At 47.1% G+C, this 26,684-nt stretch overlaps 1 protein-coding gene across 12 annotated transcripts in view; it reads right to left on the bottom strand.

Moving 5' to 3' along the window:
* Window positions 1-26,684, bottom strand: part of SRGAP2 (SLIT-ROBO Rho GTPase activating protein 2) — a 279,254-nt gene that overhangs the window by 50,100 nt on the left and 202,470 nt on the right. For 6 of the 12 annotated variants that reach the window (XR_002335789.1, XM_021063294.1, XM_021063297.1 and 3 more), the window contains exons 8-13: window positions 21,527-21,751; window positions 16,558-16,659; window positions 15,369-15,566; window positions 4,368-4,452; window positions 1,322-1,349; window positions 5-29 (exon numbers count right to left, since the gene is read on the bottom strand). Coding sequence is in view for 11 of the 12 variants with exons in the window: in XM_021063294.1 (XP_020918953.1) it covers window positions 5-29; window positions 1,322-1,349; window positions 4,368-4,452; window positions 15,369-15,566; window positions 16,558-16,659; window positions 21,527-21,751 (663 nt within the window). In the remaining variant the exon portion in view is untranslated. The remainder of the gene's footprint in view (window positions 1-4; window positions 30-1,321; window positions 1,350-4,367; window positions 4,453-15,368; window positions 15,567-16,557; window positions 16,660-21,526; window positions 21,752-26,684) is intronic. The other 6 variants (XM_021063302.1, XM_021063295.1, XM_021063298.1 and 3 more) reach the window with 1 other exon arrangement.

The raw sequence follows: 26,684 nt of genomic DNA, 5'->3' as shown, positions 1-26,684 counted from the left end.
TTACCTGTTTCCTCACGGTTGAGCTACGCCTGTGGTTGAATCAGCGTGGACAGATCCAGCAACAGGGAGGAGAAAGGGAGAAATGGGATGCAAAACAATCTGTGAGATGGTTAATGAAACGAGTCCTATGAATCCGTTCAGTCCCAGAAACGGCTAAGAGACTTGCTAATTTACCTTCGACACGAAGCCCAATAAAGCGCTTTTCACCAAAGCTTGGGGGTCTCTTTTTAATGTCCGCCACCAGTCAAGAGCGGAATTGGAGGGAACGGGCTCGTTGTGGAGCAAAATATATATGGGTCAGACAACAGGAAGAGCCAGCCAAGGTCGCACAGTGAATAACACAGCGTAAGGGAATTAAACTCAGTACTTTTCCCTCCCACGGAACGTGCTGTAGATACGGGACTTCAGGTGAACTTTACCACCAAGAAGATATATTCCACGGAAATCCATCACCCTGGTTCCCTCTCGTCAACGAGACTGGTATATGAATGGGATCTTTATTGTAATCCGCAACGACAAAATGATGAAAGCCAAATGAAGCTATTTTTAAATAATGAGCCTATAATTGTAAATGGCCTCATGATTATTGTGTGTGTTGGCAGATAGAAGTGGTTTATATAATGGGCTAACCCGGGGTCTCTGCGGAGTCCGGCCCATTAAGGCTCTTTCCCCAGTTAAATCAGCACATTTTTCGGCATCTTGGAACCGCCGGCTGGAGGAATGCCTTGCTCTCCACCAACTCACGAGTTCTCTCATCGCAGCTCCATGACCGAGAGAGAAAATATTTGGCTGGGGTGGGGGAGGGCGGGGCCGTGGGGAAAGATCAGGAGGGCTGCATACTTGTACAGCAGGCAAGGATTGGGACCAATGCTGCTGGCAAGTAATGCAATGTAATATTGCATTATCTAGCAGCACTCACTAATTAGAGGCTGTCATCTTTTCCGTGTATTTAAAAAAAAACAAAACACCAAAAAACCTCCGGTCAAATGCTATCGTCTGATCATCCGTCTAGGGGTCAGAGATGTCTCAAAACCCATATGTTGAAGTCTGGAAGCTAAGGTTAGGTTGCCAGACTCCTCCCGCATCCAGCATTTCTTTGCAATGCAGTGGTTTGGGGGAGTTTCTGGGACTATCTCAGCAAGTGGTAACTCCCTTCACTCAGCTCTGTCCGGCAAATCCCATTTCCCTCTGAGGCCAGATGGGGTCAGCAAGGCATCCAAAGCTCTAACACTCAACTCCCTGGCTCTTTCCCAGGCTGGGATGGCTCTACCCCGCCGGCCTCTCTGCATCCCTTCCCAGGGCTGGCTCAGGCCACACCTACCTGGCCAGACTGCAATCTGTCCGCTGACCTGTTGGAAAGACAAAGGCAAAAAGCACATGTTGAAGCAGAAGGGGTGAGAGGGGGAGACTTGATTCCAGGAATGACCGAGTCTGCCCACCTCCCCAGGGAGCCGCTAGCATCATGCCTTCCTGACCTAAAAGAAGAGCATCCCCAGGGCCTCTTTCTGGGCAAGTGCTGCTTCTGATGCTTGTTCCCAGCTCAGGGCTGCTGGTGTCCCGAAATCTTAGATTTGCCTACTCTACTTCCCAGTGGGAAAATAGGAGCACCAGCGAGGCAGGTCAGACTTTAGAGAACAAATTCTTAGAAGCCCTCCCAGAGATGAAATTCAGCTTCTCCTGTATGTTTGCCAGGTGTGTGTGGTGAGGAGAGACGAATGAGCTTGCCTGCCCTTCATATATGAACACACACACACACACACACACACACACACACACACACACACACACACAGTTGAGGGTGATGGGGAAGAAGGAAGGAATAGTTACTTGGGCAGAGGAGGGAATGTATCTGGAAGTTCTAGTTTTAAATCCATATTAAATTTTCACTTCCATTAAGGTGGGCTGAAATGACAAGGGAAAATATGAGGTTTAAAATACTGATACTGCTATTAGCTTGTGATTCTCAATCCAATGGTGGACTCTAATACTAAGTTTAATGGATCATGGGCAGCCTTCAAAAATGGAATTGGAGGAGTTCCCGTCATGGCTCAGTGGAAACGAATCTGACTGGCATCCATGAAGATGCAGGTTCGATCCCTGGCCTCACTCAGTGGGTTAAGGACCTGACGTTGCTGGGAGCTGTTGTGTAGGTTGCAGACACAGCTCAGATCCCGAGTTGCTGTGTCTGTGGCATAGGCCAGCAGCTACAGCTCCGATTCAGCCGCTAGCCTGGGAACCTCCAAATGCCGCAGGTGAGGCCCTAAAGAGTCAGAAAAAAAAAAAAAAAGGAATTGAAAATTTTAACATCCATCTGAAGTACTTTTATGTTTTTAAAAAACACACATGCAGTGCCCATGGGCCATCATGTAACCCGGGTTGCTTTCTTTGGGTTCACAGTTAACCAAGCTGGGACCGTGTTAGACTGTATTAGATAGACCAGGGAAAGCAGAAGCAGGCGCTGAGCTGGGGAAGCAGAGATCAGCTCCCAGGCTCCTCATCCACATTCCTGGAAAGGCAACTCCAAGGGTGGGGGGAGAGCAGGGCTTTTTCTTGCCTTTAAAAGTTGCTAATTGTTGATTACAGTTCAGCGCATCTTGAGCAACACCCTCCCCCACCCCTAACAGCCTGTCCTACTAAAGGCTCAGCTTTCATCTGCAAAAATATTATTCGGAGCCATTATTTCCAACATCTGTCCCACTTCCATTCTGGAATATTCATACACATCAATTATCCCTCTGTGGCAAGAACAAGGGGCTCTTGCGTTACAGTGACAAATACGTACAGAAGGCAGGGACATGATGACTTGCATACAGGAAGATCTATTTTTTTCCCCTTATCGCTAGAACTTGTCATCTTTAGATGAAGGCAACTTGCAGCACTAATGAATGGTCACTAACCTTCACCCCGTCATAGTAGCACATTTGGGGCAGGTATGTATGTTGCAAACCCATTCATTCTCTCTCTCTCTCTCTCTCACTCCCTGAGGCCCCGTTTCCCATCTCATTTATGGGCCATGTTTAGATTATCTTGGCAAAAAGAAATCACAGTTATAACCTGCCTCAAATAGTTCTGGGCTTGCTTTCTACCGACTCCCCACGGAGCAATCTGATAACCCAAGAGTAAAGATTTTCTATCAGCAAAGTTTGGATCTCGATGCCTAAACCTGTTCAGCCTGAGTCCCTTGGGTGGTGAGGAGGCAAGAGAACAGAAGTTACTTAATAGGCTTTCTTCACATAAAAGAAAATGCCTTAAAAATCACAAGATCAAAGACATTGGAGATAAAAGAATTAATCATCTGGGGAAATCAATTGTTCAGGGCAGGAGAACAGGGCCAGAAGGGTGGGTAGGAGGCTCTGGTCTGAAAATCGGGGCTCTGATTCCTGGGGCCATTGAGCCAATGAGCGCTGTATACTCTCCCAGATGCTGCAGTTGGTCTAAGGAGGGCTCAAGACTTTACTGGAGAATGCCAGGGCAGGTTTTGCCTTTTACTGGCATTATTACATATTCCCTGTTCCCTGCGGCCTCTCCTTCCTCATCTTTAAGTGAGGAGATTAGTGGCAGAGGGAGGTGGGGCAGGGCCGGAGAGGCACCCCCAACCTGGGGATCCCCATAATCATAGGATGCTGAGAGCTGGGCAGGAGACCTGGGCAGGATGCCAAAAACCCCAGGGAAGCTTCTCTTTCAACCTTGGCCTTCTGTTTGATAGCTAAGGAGAGGAAGTTGAGAGGGCCAGGCTGTTCCTCTGCCTCGCTACTTTCCAGGGTCTGGTTAACATCATCCTATGAGATGAGATGGTCCATTTGGTACCACCGCTCCAGCATGGCCAAAGCAGGGGGAGGGCTACCTCCTAGCGCCAGAACCTTCAAAGCAGGAAGAAACCGCTGCCCCACCGTGAAGCCACAGTTAGCAGCAGTCTGCCCATCAGCCTTGCCCATGAAAATCTTCACCGCTCCCTGGAGCTGCTGGGCAGCTCACCTCAAGGCTCCCCATTTTCTTGCTCCAGCCTCAGTCCCGCCACAGGGGAGCGAGAGTGTTACCAAAGTGTCTGGAGAGTAAATAACCCACCAGCTCCTTTCCTCCAGCAGTGGCAGAGGAGGCGCGGGAGGGGGGGCTGCGTGGAGAGCAGACACGCTCCATTGCAACAAATAGATGATGCACATTAGTGCTTCATTAAGCGCTGGCCTTTCCCCATCACTCAAGCAGTCATTTGGGGCGTGTGCTTCCACATCAGACAAGCGAGGAAAAGCCATGCATGCACATAACCGGATCAGGGCCACTGGGCTGAGGATGGAGGCGTGTGCTCAGCGCGAGGGCCCAGGGCTCAGCCGTCCCCTCACGGCCGAATCCCCAGCAGAGCCCACACTCACTCTCTCCCAGGGTTTTCTGGAGCAGGTCATGCTTGGCTTGCAGCTTGGTGATGAGGTTCCTGCCCTCCAGGTACTCCTTCATTTTCTGGAACAGAGGAAGAGGACAAAGAACAGTCAGACTCTTGAAGAGGTTAAAAAAAAAAAAAAAATCACAGACACTCAGCTGTACAAGTCCCTTTCTAAGAGGGCTTTTGGTTTCTGACCCAACTTCCACTAAGTCTGATTTTCATTTCTTGAAGACCCTGAGCATCGGGACAGCTGCCATTAGTTATTCCTGGTGGATTAGTATCTTGCTCTACACCCTCCTGGGAGCCCCATATCGGCCGCTGTCAGAAACTATCTCCCGAGTCCCCCATTCATATCTTTCAGCTCTGTGGAAGAAGAGCAGGGGGTGAATGGACTCACTGAGCCCCGCCTTCTTGGTGTGAGGATATACACTTGTACACCTCTAGTGACATCCAGCCCTACCTGGCCCCTCCCAGAGTGCATCCTTTCTTTCTTTCTTTATTTTAATTTTTTGCTTTTTAGGGCCGCACCTTCGGCATATGGAGGTTCCCAGGCTAGGGGTCGAATCAGAGCTGCCGCTGCCAGCCTACACCACAGCCACAGCAACTTGGGACCTGAGCTGCATCTGTGACCTACACCACAGCTCATGGCAATGCCAGATCCTTAACCCCACAGAGCGAGTCCAGGGATTGAACCCGCAACCTCGTGGTTCCTTGTCAGATTCATTTCCGCTGCGCCATGACGGGAACTCCTCTTTCTTTCTATTTTTTTGAAGCTTTATTGAAATAGAGTTGGTTTACAATGTTGTGGTCATTTTCGCTGTACAACAAAGTGATTCAGTTCTACATGTACACATGGCCATTCTTTTCCAGCTCTTTTCCCATATAGATTATCACAGAATATTGGATAGAGTTTCCTGTGCTACACAGCAATTCCTTCACACCAGGAGTGATGTCGAGGGCAGGCTCAGCCGCTGCCTCGGCTGCAAGCACGGCCCTCACGGCATCTTTGTCTGAACCGTATTTTAATCAGCCTCCTCCTCCATTCTGCACGGAATCTTTGTGGAAAGCTTGGGATTTCTGAGCACACAGAGGGAGGAGCTGCCACCCCCCCACCTGCACACACACACATCTGGGCAGCTCCAAACGCAAGATGAGGTTTATGGAAATACGATCCCATCAGCTCTGACAGTCAAGATGCGAATGCTGGGCTGTGTACTTTGTGATCTGACCTCTCTCCACCCTTGTCTGTTCAGTGAGAGGCTGTATTTCCCTGGGCAATTCATCAAAATCTCAAAACAACTCTATGAACTATTATTATCATGATCCCCATTTTACGGAAGAGGGCACTGAGATTTGAGAAGATTAAATAAGTTGTTCTAGGTCAAATGATGACTGAGTGATGGAGCCAGGAGCCAAACATACGTATCTGGACAATATAATGTGTGCTTTTAACCATCATGATAACCCATTCTGTCTGTCTCTTATGGTACAACAGGAGGAAAGAAGCAGAACAAAAGTTCACAGTAGTAATTCTGTATATATGTGCAGCAATTTACGAGCTTTGAGAGCACCTTAGCATGTCTTCCGCTCTCGTGATCACTCTGTACAGCACATAGGGAAGACATCAGTATTTCCTATTACAGATGAGAAGGGGAAGAGGGTATTAAATAAAGTGGTGATGGCTGCAGTCTAGGAAGAGGTAGTGCCAAGTCTGAATCCCAGGTCTTGGGACCCAACGCAGTGTCTTCAGCCCACCCTACCCTGAGGCTGTTCACGGGTTCCCTAGGTTGTCCCCTAATGCAATGGTTCATCTGCTGGGTCAGGAGCCCATGTCTCAACTCAAGAGACGAAATGGCAGTGTTTCCCGGAGTGGGATCTGTGAAGGTGATGTGTGAAGTAGTTGGAGGGGTAAGTGGATAAAACATTTAAAATTATAATAGGCGTTCCTGTTGTGGCTCAGTGGTTAGTGAACCCGACTAGCATCCATGAGGATGCAGGTTTGATCCCTGGCCTCGCTCAGTGGGTTAAGCTGTGGTGTAGGTCGCAGACATGGCTCGGATCTGACGTTGCTGTGGCTGCGGTATAGGCCAGCAGCTGTAGCTCTGATTCAAGTCCTCGTCTGGGAACTTCTACATGTGGCCCCAAAAAGACAATAAAATAAAATAAAATAAAATAAAATAAAATAAAATAAAATGAAATAAAATAAAATAAAACAAAACAAAATAAATAAAACAAAATAAAAATAGTTCTGTCTCTCTTTTAATATGCTAACCAAAAAATATATAATTATATGTCAAGCCTTTAATTTTTTTTATCTTTCTTTTTTGATGGCTTCTTTCACAGCATATGGAAATTCCGGGCTAGAGGTTGAATCAGAGCAGCAGCTGCTGGCCTACACCACAGCCACAGCAACACTGCAACCTGTGGTAACGCCAGATCCTTAACTCACTAATCGAGGCCAGGGATGGAACCTGCATCCTCATAGACACTATGGTGGGTCCTTAACCCAATGAGCCACCACGGGAACTCCAAGCCTTTGATTTGATGGCTACTATCACTTGGGGGGAAAGCAGAAAGAAAGGATGAAAAAATGTGAGTTACTTTTATTCTGTACCTTTCTGTACAGTATGAGCTTTTAACCAAGAGCATGTATTTCTCTTTCTCCCTCTTTCTCTGATTAAAAACAAAGAAAAACACCAATTTCTCTGGGATGCTCATTCTGGCTCCCACGTTCACCTAGATGCTTCTGCGTGAACCTTCAAGCACTTCTTACCCAGCCCTGTCACGGAGGCTTTGCTGCTCCTGTGTCTTTCCCTCCAGATTTTCTATTCTCTATGGTCAGAGACTGTAGCATTCATTTTTCTTTGCATCCCTGATGCTTAGGACTGTGCCAGGCAGGTAGCGGACACTCCAATAATGCTTGAAAATGAGTAAAGCATTAATTACTCATTAAAACAGTCTCACTATCCTCTGGATAGAGGCTTCCTCCAAAGTTACAAACCAAGCCCCCAAGTGTGTCCCTACTTCCTGAATCAAAGAGAAGACAAACCAAAAACAAGCCCTGTGCCAAATCCTTCCTGCTGCTTTACTCACAACCCGTTCCCTCAGTTCCTTTGTGCTTTTGCACGAGAACATCTGCACGAAAAGAGGCTCTGTTGTCACCTTCCCTGTCCCATCTGCTCCAGCTGCCAGCTCACCTGCTGTCAGTCTTCCCCGGGTAACATCCTAATAATCCCCAACCAACACCTAATTGTGAGGCTTGGAACGGTCCTTTGGGGCCTGGAGGGAAAACACCTTCAGGACACGTCCGCTGCTAACATCCCAACCATCAGGGGCCCTCTCTGGAAGGTTATCCCAAGGAGACACTAAAAGATTCCTAATTAGGAAAAATTTACCCAGACACTGCAACCCTTAACAAATAAGACCAGACTGCTCAGAAAACAGCCAACATTCAAAGGAGATGGGTGCAAATTCCTTTCTCTTACTCATGTGTACTCCTGTGATTCTGGAAATCAATTTTTTTGCACTCGTGTTCAGTTTACCAGTTAACTCCAGCTGTCTCTCCGTGCACCATTAAAATACAGAGCAATCTGATCAGGAGGTATGATGAACTACCTTTTCAGTTTCCTTTCAATCCTGAAGGATCAAAAACTGTGTCAAGGTATGACCTGCATCTCTCAGAGTGGAAACGGTGGTTGGAAGTTTCCCATCTAGGTAAGCTGGATACGGGAAGGTGAAGCACCCTACAGTTTGCAGGCATGTCATTTATCACTTCCCCATCCTGCATGTAAACTGGCGCTCATCTGTACGGGCATAAGCTGGGAGAGGGAACCCGGCCTTTTCTGGTGGAACTGAACGAGGAGGCTCCAGCTGCTGCTGACCAGACACTCAGCCAAGGGAGCTGAGAGAGCCGAAGACAAGGGAGAAATAGGTGGCCTTTCAGTGATTTCTACAGACCAGGAGGCCAGGGAAAGAACAATTTACTGTCATCTCAAAACTCTTCCTTGGGCAATAAGGATCACTTTCCTAATTTATTTACTTATTTGTTTATTTATTTATCTCATCCTTTTAGGGCCACACCTGTGGCATATGGAGGTTCCCAGGCTAGGGGTCCAATAGGAGCTGTAGCTGCCAGCCTACACCGCAGCCACAGCAACGCAGGATCTGCGCCGTGTCTGCATCCTACACCCCAGCTCATGGCAGTGCCAGATCCTTAACCCCCTGAGTGGGGGCAAGGGTGGCAAACCCGCGTCCTCATGGATCCCAGTCGGGTTCGTTAACCTGAGCCACGATGGGAACTCCACTTTTCTTATTTAAACCATATCCCAATATTAAGTAATTAATTTCCTTTCATTCTATATCCTGTACCCTATTCCCCCCCCTAGACATCTAAAGGTAAAAACCTGGAATTGTCCTCAAAGGAGGAGAAAAGAAAGGCTCAGGTTCTATTCCAGATCACCAGAATGAGATTACATTCCTAAAACACAGCCTGTTCCCTCTGACTGCCGTGCCCCGCCCCCTCCCATTTTTTACTCAATATTATCAAAATTGAGAATTTCTTCCGAAAGCAGGAAGAAAGGCAAGCATCTATTGGGCGGGTTTGGTTTCTGCCATTGTGACCCGCCAATTCCATTTTATTTATTTATTTATTTTTAGGGCCACTCCTGCGGCACATGGAGGTTCCCAGGCTAGGGGTCGAATCGGAGCTGCAGCTGCCGGCCTACCCACAGCCACAGCAATGAAGGATCCTTAATTTCCTGAGCGAGGCTAGGGATCAAACCCGCATCTTCATGGATACTAGTCAGGTTCATAACCCACTGAGCCACAACGGGAACTCCCCAATTCAATTTTATGATCTTATTAATTGCTTTCTTAATAATTCCTAATTGGTTATTAACTGTCAGTGATGTTTTCCTTATTGAAAAGGATTAGCATAAAAATTTTTCTTTCTGAGCCTGCCCTCCCTGACAGACATTTTTATTGCCATCAAATGGAGAAGCTTGAGTTGGGATATTCTAGTTCTACTACTTACTGACTCTTCCTACCTTGGGCAGTCTCTTGACTGCCATCGTCCTAGGTTTCCCATGTGAAAAACAGGGATAATGTGTTTTCCCACAAGGGTAGTAAGATGAAATAAGATAACGAGCATGACTGTGACTGTTAGCACAGGGTCTGGCATCATAGCGCCGATGCTCAAACGTACTCCTTAGGGGAGTTCCTGCTATGGCACAGTGGGATCAGCAGCATCTCTGCAGCACCAAGATGCAGGTTTGATCCTCGGCCCGGCACACTGGGTTAAAGGGTCCACCCTTGCCGCAGTGGCACTGGCTGCAACTGTGGCTCCGGTTAGATCCCTGGCTTAGAAACTCCATATGCTGCAGGGTGGCCAAAAAATCCAAATAAAACAAACAAACAAACAAAAAGTATTCCTTAGGGAGTTCCCTGGTGGCCTAGCGGTTAAGGATTTGGCATTGGCACTACCGTGGCTTGGGTCACTGCTATGGCACAGGTTTGATCCCTGGCCTCAGAACTTCCACAGCCTTGGGCATGGCCAAAAAAAATTATTCCCTGTACAGAATCACCTGCTCAGTTAACCTTAAACAGTCTTTCTTTAAGCCTCTTTGCTTTGTGATAATATTTAAGAAAGTTCAATCAAAGCAGGTTTTGGAGCTTAAAGAAAAAAGAGGCACAAGAATGCTTTTCAAATTTAATTTTAAAATACTGCTTCCCTTTAAATGCTACTTACTGACTCTTCCAACCTCGGGCAGTCTTATCTGGTGGTATAAAATTCAGGGATCTTGCCTAGGCCTTGAATTTAATCTGTGAACCTAGGGCCATAAGCCTCCACAGCTGTCAGAAGGTGGGGTGGGTGGGAGGAATGAGTATGCCCAGCCAGCCCTGTGCACAGAGACACCCAGATGTCATTACTGTGGTTGTTTCCCCACCATTCAAGCACGCTGACATCTCCCCTCCTCCTTGTCAATTTTTAAAGCAGGAAACAGCTGTCAGACAGAATACATAATACAGTAAACCTTTCAAGAGAAGCATATCTCTCTATTTTAATTGACAGGACAGGGGCATTCATTCATTTGTACCTGCTTAGCACACATTTAGTATCTGTTTATTCTTGGAGGAGACCAAGATAAAAGAAAGATTGTGGACCACACCAAGTCTAGGGGTCTTAGAGTGATGCCCATTTAACGGCCAAGGAACCGGCTCCTCTCCAACCTCTTACCCAAATCTGCTCCTCCAAATTCAGGCAGTCTAGCTTTGTTTATTTTATCGCTATAATCCCCCCTTCTCCATTTCATCCCCCACTCAAGAACCCCATACTCAAACCCCCATACAAGGAAAACCTATATAGTTTTTTTTTTTTTTTGTCTTTTCAGGGGTACACCCATGGCAAAAGGAGGTTCCCAGGCTAGGGGTCTAATCAGAGCTGTAGCTGCTGGCCTACACCACAGCCACAGCAATGCAGGATCCGAGCGCATCTGCGACCTACACCATAGCTCATGGCAACACCAGATCCTTAACCCACCGAACAAGGCCAGGAATCGAACCCACAACCTCATGGTTACTAGTTGGGTTTGTTTCCACTGCGCCATGACGGGAACTCCAAAACCTATATAGATTTGACAGTACTTAGCTAAAGACAGTGAGCATTACTGCCTATGAGCAGGGAATTGGTTAAATAAATGATAGTACATCTGTCCTTACAACAGAATTCTGTGCAGCCATAAAAAGGAGGCAGATCTTTTTGGACTAATATGAAGGTAATATCAAAAATAAATTAAGTTGCAGAAATATGGATGGAACTACAGACTCTCATTCTGAGTGAAGTAAGTCAGAAAGAGAAAGACAAACACCATATGATATCACTTATATCTGGAATCTAACATATGACACAAGTGAAACTTTTCACAGAAAAGAAACTCACGGACTTAGAGAAGAGACTTGTGGTTGCCACGAGGGAGGGGGAGGAAGTGGGATGGACTGGGAGTTTGGGGTTAGTAGATGCAAACTATTCCATTTGGAGTGGATAAGCAATGAGATCTGGCTGTATAGCACTGGGAACTATATCTGGTCACTTGTGATGGAACAGGATGGAGGATAATGCGAGAAAAAGAAAAAGTCGTATATATATATACGACTGGGTCACTTTGCTATACAGTAGAAATTGACAGAACACTATAAACAACTATAATGGGGAAAATAAAAATCATAAAATAAAGTGAAAAAAGCAAAGTGAAGAAGAGTAGGAATGGTATACTTCTATTTGTATTTCTATATTTTTTCATTACATTTCTAATGTAATAATATTATGTTGAAGGGTACAGCAGTGGTTGTCTCCACACAGAATACCCCGGAAGGACAGTGAAGAAACTGGTCTCAAACACTGGTGGGGGGGAGAGGAAGTGAGGGTTGGGGTGGGTAGAGGTCTGACTTTTTTCTGTAAGCTCTTTTGTAATCTTTGCATCTTTAAAAAAATCTTTTCCTTAAAACGTTTACAATAAAAAAGAGAATGGGAAAAAATGGAGAGTGCTGGATTGTGTGTGGTAGAAGACAAAGGAGGCAAAGCCAAGGAGGTCAGAAAACATCTTCTCACTGAGAGCAAAGAGGAGCAGAAAGCCGATGAGCTGTTTCTGAGGCTTCCCTCACCTCAGCTTCCTCTGCAGGGCATAGAGAAAATGCCTGTGGCCAGACACCAGGAGACCAGGGTTCTGGTCTCAGCTCTTGCTGAGGACACTGGACAAGCCACCCATCCTTTTTGGATTTTTTTAAAATTAAAAAACATTATTATTATTATTATTGTTTTTATTATTATTTGTCTTTTGTCTTTTTAGGGCGGCACCCACAGCATATGGAGGTTCCCAGGCTAGGGGTCCAATCAGAGTGACAGCTGCCAGCCTACACCGCAGCCACAGCAACGTGAGATCCAAGCCTCATCTGCGACCTACAGCACCGCTCAGGACAACTCAGGATCCTTAACCCACTGAGCGAGGCCAGGGATGGAACCCTCAACCTCATGGTTACTAGCCGGTTAACTAGTTTGTTAATCACTGAGCCACGATGGGAACGCCTGAATTTTTTTTTTTTTTTTTAAATCTTTCACATAAGAAGGTTTAGTTAGATGATTTAAAATTCCATGCTTATTTTCCTGGGACTCTTGCAAATGACTGACCTTTCCAGGTCATGATTCAAATTTCCACTTGTCATCTGGGCAGATCAATCTGATGACAGCCGAGAGTGGTGGAAAAGCTTTCCTCGCAGCCCTCTGGGTCACGAGGCGCATGCTAAGGGTCAAAGCCATGACAAGGAGACCTCTTCCCAACCTTCCCCAAACAAGGGAACTTCTAGGATGTGCTACTCTGATGTCTTTGAAGGGCAAAGGGAAGCACAAGGGCAAGGTTTGTGGAGGCCAAAGACAAAGAAAAGCACATCGGCAGAGGTGTTGGCTTTGTCGGGCTTGCCAAGCACAGGCAGCCATCCTGGTGAACATGCACGGCCCCTTCCCTCGACTGTCCATTCTGCCACCCCCCCAAAAAGTCCTTTTATCATGAATTGAATTATCTGACGCATCCCAAACACCCATCACGAAAGGGATGAACTCTCTTGTAAATCTGTTACTAGACAAGCCCAGACAAAAAATGTATCTGTTAGCCAAGGAAATTTGCACACAATTTTGATAAGTAGCACTCTGGCCACAAAGGACAGGAAATGAGTTAGAAGACATCAGTGCATTCAGAGGGGAAAGGGTGGGCGGGATATGAGAGGTCACCAGTTTGAATGTGGTCACTCCTGAAGGTCAATTTTAAATACAAATGTTCGAGCTTCATTTAAAGCCCAAAAGCAATTTCTGACAGTCTTAAATAGAGATTTGGATGTCCAAAATTCTTATTTAATCCCAAACATGGAAATCCTCTGCCATGTAACAGGTTTGGGTCATTTAAGTAGTGTTATATCTAAGCAGTCCAGACAGACCAGCCAGACAATCCTATTATTAAAAGCCTCTAGAGTATTAGACAACCTCCTGAGATACAGAGGCTTGGGGAGGTACACAACCTTCATTATAGACAAGAAGTTTTCTTAACGTCTGTCCCGGGTTTTTCATGCCTTTATGCTTTTTGCACATGCTGCTCTTGCCTCAAAGAATGCCCTTCTCCTCTTGATTCATGCCTGATGGGTACAAAAGTCACTGTGTGTGTGATGTTGCCTCAACTCCATCCATCCTGGCTGCCATTTCTCAACGTGTGTATGTATGCACTTAACATTTTTTACCTTTATCTTTTTAGTTATAAAAATCAACCTATTGTAATTATTTAGAAATATAGACAGTTAAAAAAAAAAAAGTTCTCTCTTCATAAACCTAATCCCATCATTCCTCTCTGCATTTTACTTTCTCAGCATTCCCAGCTTTTAGCACAGTGTCTGGTACATAGCTGATCCTTAATAAATAACGGATTTAAGTTACTTTTTAATGAATGCATTAATACTGATAATACTGATAATAAATTTTCAGCATTTTTGAGCACTCACTACAAAACAGGTAATGTGCTCTCTATTTTACAAAAATGAACGAATGAGTCAAAATGCCATTCTAGTCTTTCTCTGTATGGATTTGAGTATTTTACGCATAAATATATTACAAGGACATTATAATTAAATGACAGAAAAATATTAATAATTTGTTAAATGAAGTCAGCAGATTATAAAACAATATGCAGAGCAGTATCCCATTTTTTTCTAATAAAATTATAAACATGCACTCACATATGTGTGTACGTGTAGAAAAAAACCCAGGAGGGCACATATTCTAATACTATTATCTCTATAAGTGTTTGGGATTATGGATGACGTTTAGTTTCTTTTTTGCTTCTAAATTTTATATAATGAGCAAGTTTTGATTTGCATAGTAAGCAAAACAATGTTATTTTAAAAGAATAGTACTGTGAAACAATTCACTTTCAACAGTCTTCTTCAGGATTCAAAAAATATATATACATTTGAAGAATTCTGAGCTTAACTATGTGAAAAAACAGATTTCTTCTTTAAGAGAGACAGCAAATGACTCGTGTTCTTAATGGAGAAAGGGCAGCGTTCAAAGAAGAATTAAACAAATGGTTCCAGTTGGAAGAAAAATTCAATTTACTACATGCAGACTGTTCCTTGACTGAAAAATAAGTTAATTCCTCTCATTCAGAATGAGTATGCACATTCACTGGCTATATTTCATCTCACATCTGCAAACTTAATTTCTCCTTTCTTGGTCGTCAGAAGATTAGGAAATAAATTTTAGTTCAGGCAATAAATCCGACTCGGCAAGCTCAAAATAACTTAATTATTAAAAAATAGCACTAAAGACCAGCCAGCAACCTTCCAATAGACTGTTAACACTACTTAAAAAAAAATTGGGTCCATCTGTCTAAAAGAAGACTGGGAGATGCATGAATAACACAATACAATGTTTTCGAATTCTCTGCAAACCAACAATGCTACACGTTACCTGTCCTTTTGAATGTTAGCCATAATTATGAAAAATAATTTCCCATTGGCATAAATTATAAAATAATGTCACCATATCACCTAGAAGAGACTGCAGACTTTAAAAACAAGCTATGTGTTAGCCAAAATATTTCGATGTCGTTCCCAAGGACCAAGAGATGCGGTTCCCCTTTCACCACCCCTAGGGCTGAGAAGGAAACTTTCTAACAAAAGCCTACTAGCTTGTTAAAAGATCTCCCAAAAGAAAATATTCTTGGTAGCATTCTTGGTGGTCTATTTTCTCTTGGGGTCCCTGTTATACATACAATTTGTACATATTTGTGCATATACACATATATGTGTATGTATGTATAGGGACGGTCTCTGGATATGCCCAGCTCCAAATCAGGATATTCAAAGACTGCCCTGCAAACACTGGACAAGGGATCCGAATCTCCCTTGTGTGCTGCGGTGTCTAGAGATGATCTTTCAAGGCCATCAGCCCCCTCACCGTGAAATAGAACTGCTCTGTCTCCTGCTGGTTGGCTCTCCTCTTGGCGATGCTGGGCTTGCTCATGAAGGTTTCTGAGACGGTGGACTTGACGGACTCCATAGAGTTGCTGTACTGAAAGCAGTCAGACACGTCAAAATCCTCGACGGTCACAATGTCCTGGATGGTCTGCAGAGTGGCCTCCATTGTCTTCTTGACCTGCCGAGATAAGGGCCAACGTAATGCGTGAGGGGTGGGCTGCAGAACAGCGGGTGATGATGAAGCTTGGGGAAGTGGACGGAGGAAGGAGGGAGGGTGCTGTCAGAGGTACAGCTCTGCTTCCCACTGAAGAGTGTCAAGTGAGAGCTGACCATCACACGGCCCCTACTCTCTCCAGTAAAGACCTAAAACCCACCACTCCCTTTGTGCCACGTGCTTGACTCAGCTATTTCATGTTTAATGTAAACATTTAATATTAGGTCTTGGCTATACTGGAAGTGCTAAGGGAGACAGAATGAAACAAATCCAAAACAACCCCATCATATAAAGTGCGAGTTAAAAATGTATGTTGGGCCCAGTCCCATAATACCCTAGGCTCTGTTTCATGACTTTCAACAAATGAAATTTTCCCCCTGTTTGCACATGAAGCGACACACCCCAGGCTTTCCTGATCTTACTAGGAAAAGTAAGCCTTACTGAGATGCCAGGTAAGAAGTCACATGAGCCCAAAAGAAAGGCACAGATAATCAATCATACTGTCCTTGTGAATGAGCTGTTGAAAGCAAATACGCTGGACTCAGAAGAAAGTTCCCCCTTTGCTAAGGGGACGGAGACATTTGAAGTGTCAAAGTCAAAGGCCTCTGTTTGTTTGAAAATGCTGGAAAAAGCCAGGCATGAGGGGGTGGTTTCAGAGACACAATATTGTTCACACAGCTGCCAAGTGCCATTTTGATTAAAAGTGTAAAGGCGGGGAAAAGCATTTCGCAAAAGCTCAAAATAGAGCTCAACCTTTGGCAATGCAAGAGCAACTTCCTGGAGTTCAAGGGCAGGATGTAGCAGAAGGGGAAAATCCAAGCCTACATTTGGCGAGGAAATGTTTGCAGCAGCCCGGACATTCTCCGCATGCTCCTTCCACCTGCTCCCAGACAGGCAGCAGCTTCGACAGGGAAACTCAGACGGTGGCTCTGTGTCTCCTAAGCAGGAAACTCACCTCTTCGTTCTCAATCTTCAGGGTGGATAAGCGAGACTGCAGTTGTTGGCATCTTTGGACCAGCTCACTCTGGACGGGCTGCTGGGCACAGAGCTGGGAAGCCTGCCAAAAGAAAGCAATATCAGGTCAGGAAAAGGACACAGTTCTTTGGTCAGTTCCAGGGTCCCATTACTGTTAATAAAACTACTCAGCGGAGTTCCCGTCGTGGCGCAGTGGTTAACGAATCTGACTAGGAACCCTGAGGTTGCGGGTTCGGTCCCTGCCCTTGCTCAGTGGGTTAACGATCCGGCGTTGCCGTGAGCTGTGGTGTAGGTTGCAGACGCGGCTCGGATCCCGCGTTGCTGTGGCTCTGGCGTAGGCCGGTGGCTACAGCTCCGATTCAACCCCTAGCCTGGGAACCTCCATATGCCGCGGGAGTGGCCCAAGAAATAGCAACAAAAACAACAACAACAACAACAACAACAAAAGACAAAAGACAAAACAAACAAACAAACAAACAAACAAACAAACAAAAAAACTACTCAGGAGTTCCTGTCGTGGCTCAGGGGTTCACAAACCCGACTAGGATCCATGAGGATGCAGGTTTGATCTCCGACCTTGCTCAGCGGGTTAAGGATCCGGCGTTGCTGTGAGCTGTGGTGTAGGCCAGCAGCTACAGCTCCAATTTGACCCCGAGCCTGGGAACCTCCATGTGCCACAGGTGCAGCCCTAAAAAGAGAAAATAATAAAAAATAGAAAAAATAAAAAAACTCGTACTCAAGCTGTAAAGCTCATAGGTTCTATATTAAGACAAAAGGCAAAGTCAAAGTACGTAGAGCTCTTCCAGAACCAAACAGCATAAGAAAGGAATGAGCTTCCAAATGGAACCTATTTGGAAAGGCCGGGTCTCTCTCTTCGGGGCCCATCTCCAGCCTGGTCTATACAGGGATAGCCTGGTCTGCAGAGGCAGGTCTCCACAGGGCCTGTGGCTCCAAGGAAGCCGGAGTTAGGGCACAGAAGAGGGCCTTGGGCAGCCCGGGCTCCAGATGCACAATGTTTTGGCACAGTGAGGACTTCCTGCCAGACGTCCAAGTGGCCACCTCTCTGGCCCCTCCTTCATTCCCCATCATACACCAGAGGGAAAGCACGAGAGAAGTGGGTCAGGAGGCTAACGTGCTGCTGTTGGCAGCCGCCGTGTGTTTATAAATCTGGGCCATGCATGAGCGCTCTGACTCAGTGAGAGAAAGCACGAAGCCAGGAACAAGTCCGTGGGCTTTGCGAGAGAGCCCCCAGAGGGCATGGAATCTGGTGGAACCTGGCATTTTCAAAAAGCCCTCATTTTGCTCCAGGTCTGCACCAGATCTGTGTGGGAGAGAAGTCTGCCCTTCCCCCAAGCACCCCTGTCAATAAGCTCCCCCCCGCTGTGGGAGGGGACAGCTGGGCTACCGTCTCCTGATGGAGCCCTGGCTATGGCATGGGCATGAGGTCACCTACAGTCCCCAGGATGACAGATGAGGAACAGAAGGCTGGCAGATTGGGAGGCAGGACCACGTGGAGGCCGTTCCTGTCACCTTGCCACCACGTGTCCTTTAGCCTCTTGTCTGTGGAGAGACATCTGGATAGAACCGGCCTCCTCCTTCCCCAGCGACGAGTGGGCACATTCACATGCCCACGGACCATTCTCCTGCTTGAAAAGACAAAACCTCTCTTCAGATGGAGGAGAGGCTGGGACTTGACCTTTTCCTCCATTGGCTTTTAAGCGCTCAACTGACTTGACCTCCTCCCCCAGCTGAGAGGCCGGCCTGAGCCAGCTCTCAGATCTAAAGAGAGCTGACTTCATTCTGGCTCTTGGATAAGCAGACACAATGGAGAAAGCTCGGTGGCCAGGATGGGTTAGTGCCAAGAGTGAAACTCTCTGGCTGCCTGATGTCACCGGTCAGGCATCCCGAGCCCCACAAGCCTCGGGGGGCATCAGGGGTAGAGCCAAGCGCCTCCTCCCAGTGCATCGGAGAGTGCTTGGCATCAGTTCATGTGCTGAGTGCCCCAGAACACCAAACAGCGTGGGGCTTTGGCCAATTTCAGGGCTTCCGGTCAAAATGCCACCCGAACTTTGGCCCTAGTTCAAGGACTTCCAGGCAGCTCCCCCGTGTTGCCGCCACAGTTTACAGACAACCCTCACTGATGGGGATAGACCGCTGCAGGGACCAAGAAAGCCTCAGCCTCGCATCTCTTTTTTTATTTTCCACTCCACGTGAAGGCGAGGCTGGAATGCAAAAGCTTTGCAAGATCTAGGACTGGTCCTGGCCCCTGCCTGGCTCAGCCACCACCGATGAGCTACATCACACAAAGTGAGGACCTAGGCAGAAGAGTGAACGACTGATTTCTTAAAGTGATGTTCACCTAGCAGGGAGGAGTGGAGGGAAACCCACCTCCACGCTTGTTTCTTTAAGAGTCAGCAGGGCTGCTGATGCATGCTTTGGCAGTGGTTCTCTACCAGGGTGCAAGGTAATATATTCCAGCTGTGCTCCAGAGTATGGAAATGAGGCTCTGACAGAGCTGGGACGGGGGCCTGAGCACCCAGTGTTTGGAATCCCCCTTTATGGAGACAAGCTGTTTGGCTCAGAAGGCAGCTCAGTCAACACCAGAAAATGTATCACCCCACTCAGCTGGTTCCCAAGTTCCACGGCTTCTTGGGAAGGAATCTCTGTGGCAGCTGGAGAAGAGGCTTGGAAGGCAGGTTTGCCCAGAAGCCAGGGCAGGTGAGGACCCGGGCTTCCTGGGGCTGGGTGACACCCCTCCCCCCATTCTAACTGCACATGCTGCCATCTCCCGTCCCCATCTGTTCAGACACTGACATTTCCTAAGCGATGCAAACAAACTGCAAAGGGTTTGGTTTTCCCCAAGAAGGCGAGGAAAGAAATCATCTCCACATTTTTGTCTTTAGGATAGAAATGTCCCACTCTCCACTGTGGCCTATTGATGACAACAAATCCACTGGTTACATTGCAACAGTTGTCATTCTGGAGCAGGATGTCTAAAAAGGGTCAGGATGCTAACTTTTTTTTTTTTTTTTTTTTTTTTTTTGTCTTTTTGCCTTTTCTAGGGCCACATCTGTGGCATATGGTGGTTCCCAGGCTAGGGGTCTAATTGGAGCTGTTGCTGCTGGCCTACACCACAGTCACAGCCATGCAGGATCCAAGCTGTGTCTGCGACCTACGTCACAGCTCCTGGCAATGCCAGATCCTTAACCCACTGAGCAAGGCCAGGGATCGAACCTACAGCCTCATGGTTCCTAGTCGGATTTGTTAACCACTGAGCCACGACAGGAACTCCTGGATGCTATCTTTTTTTTTTTTCTTGTACCGCTGCACCTGGGGCACATGGAAGTTCCCAGGTTAGGGGCAGAATGGGAGCTGAAGCTCCCAGTTTACACCACAGCTACAGCAACACTGGATCTGAGCCACATCTGCAAGCTACGCCACAACCTGTGGCAATGCTAGACACTTAACCCACCGAGTGAAGCCCGAGATTGAACCCTCATCCTCATGGACACTATGTTGGGTTCTTGACCCACTCAGCCACAAGAGGAACTCCTGGATGCTAATCTTAATGGAAGCACAATTCCCTTGTTGAGAGGACATTGTCGTTTTTTGGTCACCCAGCATTCATTCCTCCTTCTTCTGGAAAAAAGACTGACTGTCCTCTGGGGGGAACCTTCTGCTCACAACTCAGGCCATGTGCTTTGGATGGGGGACTCCCCAACTCAGGAATGCAGTGCGTGACTTTGGCATAAGCCAATCAGCTGCCAGCAGATATCAGCCATGGTGATTGGCTCAGGGATAAGCATATCAACCAATCAGAACCAAGGAGACACAATGAGACTTTTGTGGGGGCTCTGAGGAGGGAGGCAAATATCCCTTCTGCGGGATTTCAGTCGACAGGGAGTGAAGGCTGGAAATACAGTCATCTTGCCCCCATGGCATGAAAGTCTATTTGAGAATGGAGCCAACACAGGATATAGAGCAGAGAGAGAAAAACTGAGTTTTGACAAAATTCCCACTCCTAAATCCAACCAGGTCTGAAGATCCACCCTGAGCTCTTCCATCACATAAACCTATATACCCTCCTACTGATTTAACCCACAGGTCAAACAGTGGCTCCTAGCCCAGGGACACGATTCGCTTTGATTTGTACATACAACCACCAGAAGGAGAACCACAGGATTCAGAGTAATGAAAACCAAAGAGCTTCTCCTTCCTCTCACTTTAGTTTAGTTAGGCCCTTCTTGTTTTAGTCAATGGAGGTGAAAAGTCAGAAATGGGGCCCCCACATTCATGCACCCCTGTCTGGGCAGACAGTATCAGGACTTCTTAGGGATGACATTTTAGCTCTTGTCCTTTCTCTAGGTACCCATACTTTTTTTTTTTTGCTCAACACCCAAACAAAACTACACCTTTTATCGCAATCTTCTAAACCCAGGAGAACAAGATCCTTCAGAACTCTGCCAAATGGCCAAAGGCCACTTCATCACCTGGCTGAGCCCTCCCTCCCCATCAAAAGCCTTTAGTATCTGGCCCCATCTCAGCGCTCACTTCTTCCAGTTGCGCCCCTTGGAGGCCTCCACCTCCTTCTTTCCCTTGTAACCATGCTGAACTGTTAGTCGTTTTGAGAACACATGGGCTGTTTTTCAACTCCTTTGGTCCTGAGATCCTGAGGGTCGCTTCGGGTGCCCTTCCCTATGCATAGTTCTCTCAACTCCGCTGACTGTAAGCCCTCGGAGGGCTCTAATCCCCAAAGTAACTACAGTCAAGCCTAGCGGACAGCAGGCAACCAGGAGCTATGAGCTGAATGGGTGGAATGGACTTTACCTACCTGCTAGGAAGCTGGCTCCTGGCCTCGCCCTCCCCAGAATAACACGGCCCTGGTGCAGTCAATCTAGACCTAGTGAACTCAAACCCCCTGGGGACGTGGGGATGGGGAGAGGGCTCACCATGTCCCCCATGTGGGGCTGGAACTCAAACTTCATAGGTGGGCAGAAGACATTGTTGTACATCTCCATGAGGCGCTGCTTGTCGCTGGTGGCGTCCAGGTTTTCTACAGCGTTCTCTATGGCATCTAGACCCTCGTGCTTTGACTGCTCCAGATTCAGCTCAGCGGACAGGAAGGTGCGTAGCGCCCGGTTCAGGCTAGCGTGGTAGCCTAGGTCACAACACTGCTGTGGAACGGAGAAGGCGCGTGAGCAAACCGTGGAGAGCCTTCAGGGCAGATCCGACCACATCAAGGAGATGCAGCAGGAAGAAGGCTGACCTTCCACGATCTGGGTGAGAGTTCTCAGTTCTTGACTCCCAGTTCGATGTGGAGGACTCCTTAGAGGATGGTAAGGTTGTCAGAAGGAAGAGGACTCATTGGGACAAAGTGAAATTATTTATTCATGTTATTTAGTCAATCCGAGCGAGTGGAGAGTTAAAGAGAATCTTCTTCTATGCTCAGGGTCCTCCGGGGATACCATTGTAACAAAATTTAACAATAAGAATTTAGCCTGCTGCTCCCTCAGGGTTACTGTGGTTTAGTCACCACAAAACAACCAAGCCAGGCCATTTCAGCAGTAAGGGTTCAGAAATCAGAGGTGTGGCAAGAGCCATTCATTTACACAGACTCAAAACTAGCTGAGAAAAGAAGCGACTAGGGGGCTGTCAGTCATCAACACCCCCTGCCCCGATCCCCCTGCTTCCCTGAAAACTCCCAACATTCTAGGGGAGGCTTTAGCTGTAGATTAGGATTTTTGCACCAACGTTCCTACTCAACAGAAATAGCATTTATAAGACCAAACATTTCTAAATATAAGTCTTCCTGGGAAAATTCACATCACTTCAAGGATTCTGATTTTCTGAAGTAAAGTGGAAAAAAATGGTATGAAAGAGGCACGGTGTAAAAAAAGCACTGGAGACAGGAAGTCAAGCAATCTTGTAAAAGCCACTCCCTGAACCCATTTCCTCGACTGTAAAATGAACAGCTTTGGCCAGGTCCGTGGTTTTCAAGCTGTGGCCTGGAGCTCTAAGGTTCTGGGCCACTGCTCAGGCTGCTCTGGAGAGAGGGTAGCTGGGCAGACCAACTAGCAGGACTTGGAACCTCCTCTTCCTGCTTCAACCCAAACCAACTCTGCTCTTTTTCTATTTAATCTGTTAAGATTCCAGGTAAGGCCTGGTTTGAAGGAAGAATTCTTCTGCTAGAGAAAAAGTCTGAAAATACTCAGACTAAAGATAATTCCCGAGGCTCGCTTCAGTCACGGCATTCTGTAACTAGGACACTATTGCCCATTCCTCCCGAAGGACCCAGAGATCCAAATTTCTTGGCCATCCATTATCCCCTCCATTGCTTAAGCAGCTTTGAGGTCCAGAACCTGAGAAGAAATATCAGAGAAGAACCCATGGATAGAGAAAGACTCGCTGCCTGATTGCCACTTCATTTGGTAAGCAGCCAAGCAGCCACCAAATTAACCCTTCCCCCAGTCTTTCCCCGGCTTCATGATCACATTGGGAGCAGCCACCGCTGGGGACGAGTAAGCACGTGATGCACCTCCTCCTCCCAGCATCTAACAAGATGTTCCGAGACGGCGTGCCTGCCATGGGGCTGGGCTCTGGCTTCAGTGCCAGTGGGCTGTGGCAGGTGCCCGGCTGTGCGGAAGAAGAGCAGTTACGACTTCACTGGAGGCGGAGGATGATGGAAAGGCATTACATTCAGTTGGGAGGGAAGAGCAAATGAAAGCTAGACAAAAGCCGCTGATTGGGAGGCTGCACGTGCAGCGGCCCTTCCTCCTCTGGGAGATGCTGCTGGTCTCACCAAGCTGCCCTTGAACCTGTAAACCGTCCTGACTAGCTATGTGTAGACTCTGATGATGAACTCCACGCCTGTAGGTCTGATGAACAGAAGTCACGCTGCCTACAGGGATGAGCAAGTGTGTGGGCGGGGTCTGGGGGGCGGGGCTCAGTGCAGAAGAGAATTAGAGGATTGCAGCCTTCCTAACCTCTACATATTCCTCTCCATTCTCACGATCTCTACCCTACCCTAATTGGTACTTTTTGTTTTGTTTTGCTTTTTGCTTTTTAGGGCTGCACTTGTGGCATATGGAGGTTCCCAGGCTAGGGGTCACATCAGAGCGACAGCTGCTGGCCTAGGCCACAGCCACAGCAACGCAGGATCCGAGCCACGTCTGCGACCTACACCACAGCTCACGGTAACGCTGGATCCCTAAAACCCACTGAGCGAGGCCAGGGATCGAACCTGCAACCTCACGGTTCCTAGTCGGATTTGTTTTCGCTGTGCCACCATGGGAACTCCCCCTCTTCTCCCCCCCATTTGTACTTTTATCATCTTACAAGTGCTGTCTGCTTCACTGTCCTAAAATATGGCTTTTGTTATACCTACTCCCCTGCTGAAGTACCTATAATAGCTCTCATTTTTTTTCTAAAGTATCATTCGCTTTCCTCAGTTGGGAAATTTAAAAATGCCTCTGTTTACTAAGAGGGCTTATATAGGCCAGTGTGCTAAGTGCTTTTTGTGCATTCTACATTTTAATCTGCATAGTAACTCCAGCGAGGCCAGTATTATTTTAAAATTCCCGACTACAAAGCTGAGGCTCAGTGAAATTAAACAATGTCAACAGCCAGAACAAAGTCTCATCTGTCTTCCATCTGAGCATCTAACATCATCTCCCTCTATTCTCTTCTTCAGACTCTGTTCTAATCCAATGACATACTCTTTGTTTAGGGCCAAATATTAGAAAACCATGGGCCTCAAATCAGCTGTGTAACAGTGAGCAAGCTCCTTAACCTCTCTGGGCTGCATTTGGGGATAAGGCCAGTCCTATAGGTTGCTGTGAGGCTGATATATATTTACATATACATGGCACGATGCAGCCACTTAAACACCAATCACCAATATCTCCAAATCCATTGACTTTCAGCTCCCAGCATTCTCTCTTCCTAAAATGTTTCCCCCTGTTGGAATTGGACCCCATCTTCAAAATCCAAATCAAGTTCCCAGCCTCTGGGTAGCCAGCCAGCCCTGCAACCCTGGCATATACTGACCTTGGCATCCACTCAGAACGATGCTCATCCACAGCTCTCACCTCACACAGAACACCCTCCCTCATTCTGTGACTCACTATTTCATGTCGCTGTAACCAGAAGGCAAGCTCCGATGTGGGCTTGGCCAGTATCCTATTCCTTCTTCGCCTCCCTCACCGGTAGGTAGGCCTGGCTCATAGCAGGCATTTAATGAACATCAGTTGATTGATGGCTGCCAGGAGAACAGATTCTAGCCTCTCGGGAAATAATCCACTTAGGATGGATGCTGATCTAAGTCAAGTGGACACATGTGGCCCCCGAGGCTTTTTGTTTTGCTCACTCTGGCTGGCCTGCAGAAGGCTCGGGGCTCTCTCAGGCCAGCCCCCTGTCTCTATGATATAACTGCTCTGTAGCTATTCAGTGCTTGCATGTAGGGGTCTGACTCACAGTGTGCCCTCTGGCTCCTCCATGCCTCCAACCAACCAGGGAGATTTGGATGAGGTCTTCCCGGGTCTTGGCTGGTCACACAGCTGAAAGGGCAACAGCCGGAAACTGAGGCTTCAGCAAAGAGGCAATTTCTCGCAAGGTTAGGTAAACAAGATTTGAATATTTCATTTGCGTTCCCAGTAGAGTCCCGGTGAGGAGAGGCAACACATTATTTTGCTCACCATGGGGACAAGGCCTGCTTTCCATGACTTCTGATGAATTCTGTGGCCATGCCGGGCTCCCCTGGCCATTTCTGGGTTATATAAATGTTTGATGAGACCTCTCTCAGGGGAAATCAAATTTTTATAAGGATTTAATGATAGCCCATCCAGATGTGTGGTGACTTGAGCTGACAGCTCGTTAACCCTTTACCAGCCGAGAGCCTCACCCAAAGACTCCAGAGAAGGCCTAGAAAAGAAACATGATGTTTCATATCACACATCACCCACTGCAAGTTTGCATAGAAGTGAGAAATAACTGCCCTGAATAAAATGTTCTATTGAGAAAGCTGAGTTCCCTCCTGTCCGACTTGGGTGCATGTGGCGACATAGATTCTCTGCCCGTGTACACCTCACTCACACCCTCCTGTTACTCACTCTTCCATCCGCTCCTGCAGAGGAGCCACATTCCAAGGAGCCTAGGGTTCTCAGACTGTCTCAAGTCGCTTCAGGATGTCTTTTTGGCCTGAAGTCAAGGTTTTCCTGGTGTGTGTCAGATGCCTCACGTGGATTCCTATCGTCTGAATTTAAATCTTACACTATATAATCCAAATAAATTAGAAAGGCTTGGAGTTCCCGTCGTGGCGCAGTGGTTAATGAATCGGACTAGGAACCATGAGGTTGCGGGTTCAGTCCCTGCCCTTGCTCAGTGGGTTAACGATCCGGCATTGCTGTGAGCTGCGGTGTAGCTCGCAGACGCGGCTCGGATCCCACGTTGCTGTGGCTCTGGTGTAGGCTGGTGGCTACAGCTCCGATTCGACCCCTAGCCTGGGAACCTCCATATGCCGCAGGAGCGGCCCAAAGAAGTAGCAAAAAGACAAAAAAGACAAAAAAAAAAAAAAAAAAAAAAAAAAAAAGGCTAGTCCTTGTGTCAACTGCATCAATTTTGGCATTGATAAAAAAGTCAATTCTTTCAATTACCCTTGGTGCCATAGCCCACTGAGCTTCAACACCGCCAGGAAGGAGGCAGATGGGTGTCCATAACACAGATGGAAATGGAATGGAATAAGATTCATCCTATATCCCCCCCCCCTTTTTTTGGCCATGCCCATGGCATGGGAAAGTTCCCAGGCCAGGGATCAAACTCACCCCATAGCTACAACTGGAGCCATAGCAGTGACAACGCAAGACCCTTAACCCACTGAGCCACCAGGGAACTCCTCGTCTCACATCTTAAAGCAAGTTCTGGATACTGTCCAGATCAGAATGCCAAGGTACTCAGGCTCCCCACTCACTCCTGCTCTAACTGTTAGCATCCTTTTGGCCATTTTTCTGGCAACAGATCAGCAAGAAAAAGGAAGAAACCATTGATCCATGTAATAACATGGATGAAGCTCAAAAACATCATGCTGGGCAAATAAAGCCAGCTACCAAAAAG

The sequence above is a fragment of the Sus scrofa genome, chromosome 9, assembly GCF_000003025.6.
Source record: "Sus scrofa isolate TJ Tabasco breed Duroc chromosome 9, Sscrofa11.1, whole genome shotgun sequence".
NCBI classification, from domain to species: domain Eukaryota; kingdom Metazoa; phylum Chordata; class Mammalia; order Artiodactyla; family Suidae; genus Sus; species Sus scrofa.
The sequence above is the reverse complement of the archived record's forward strand: the minus strand, read 5'-3'. Positions and strand labels throughout refer to the sequence as shown.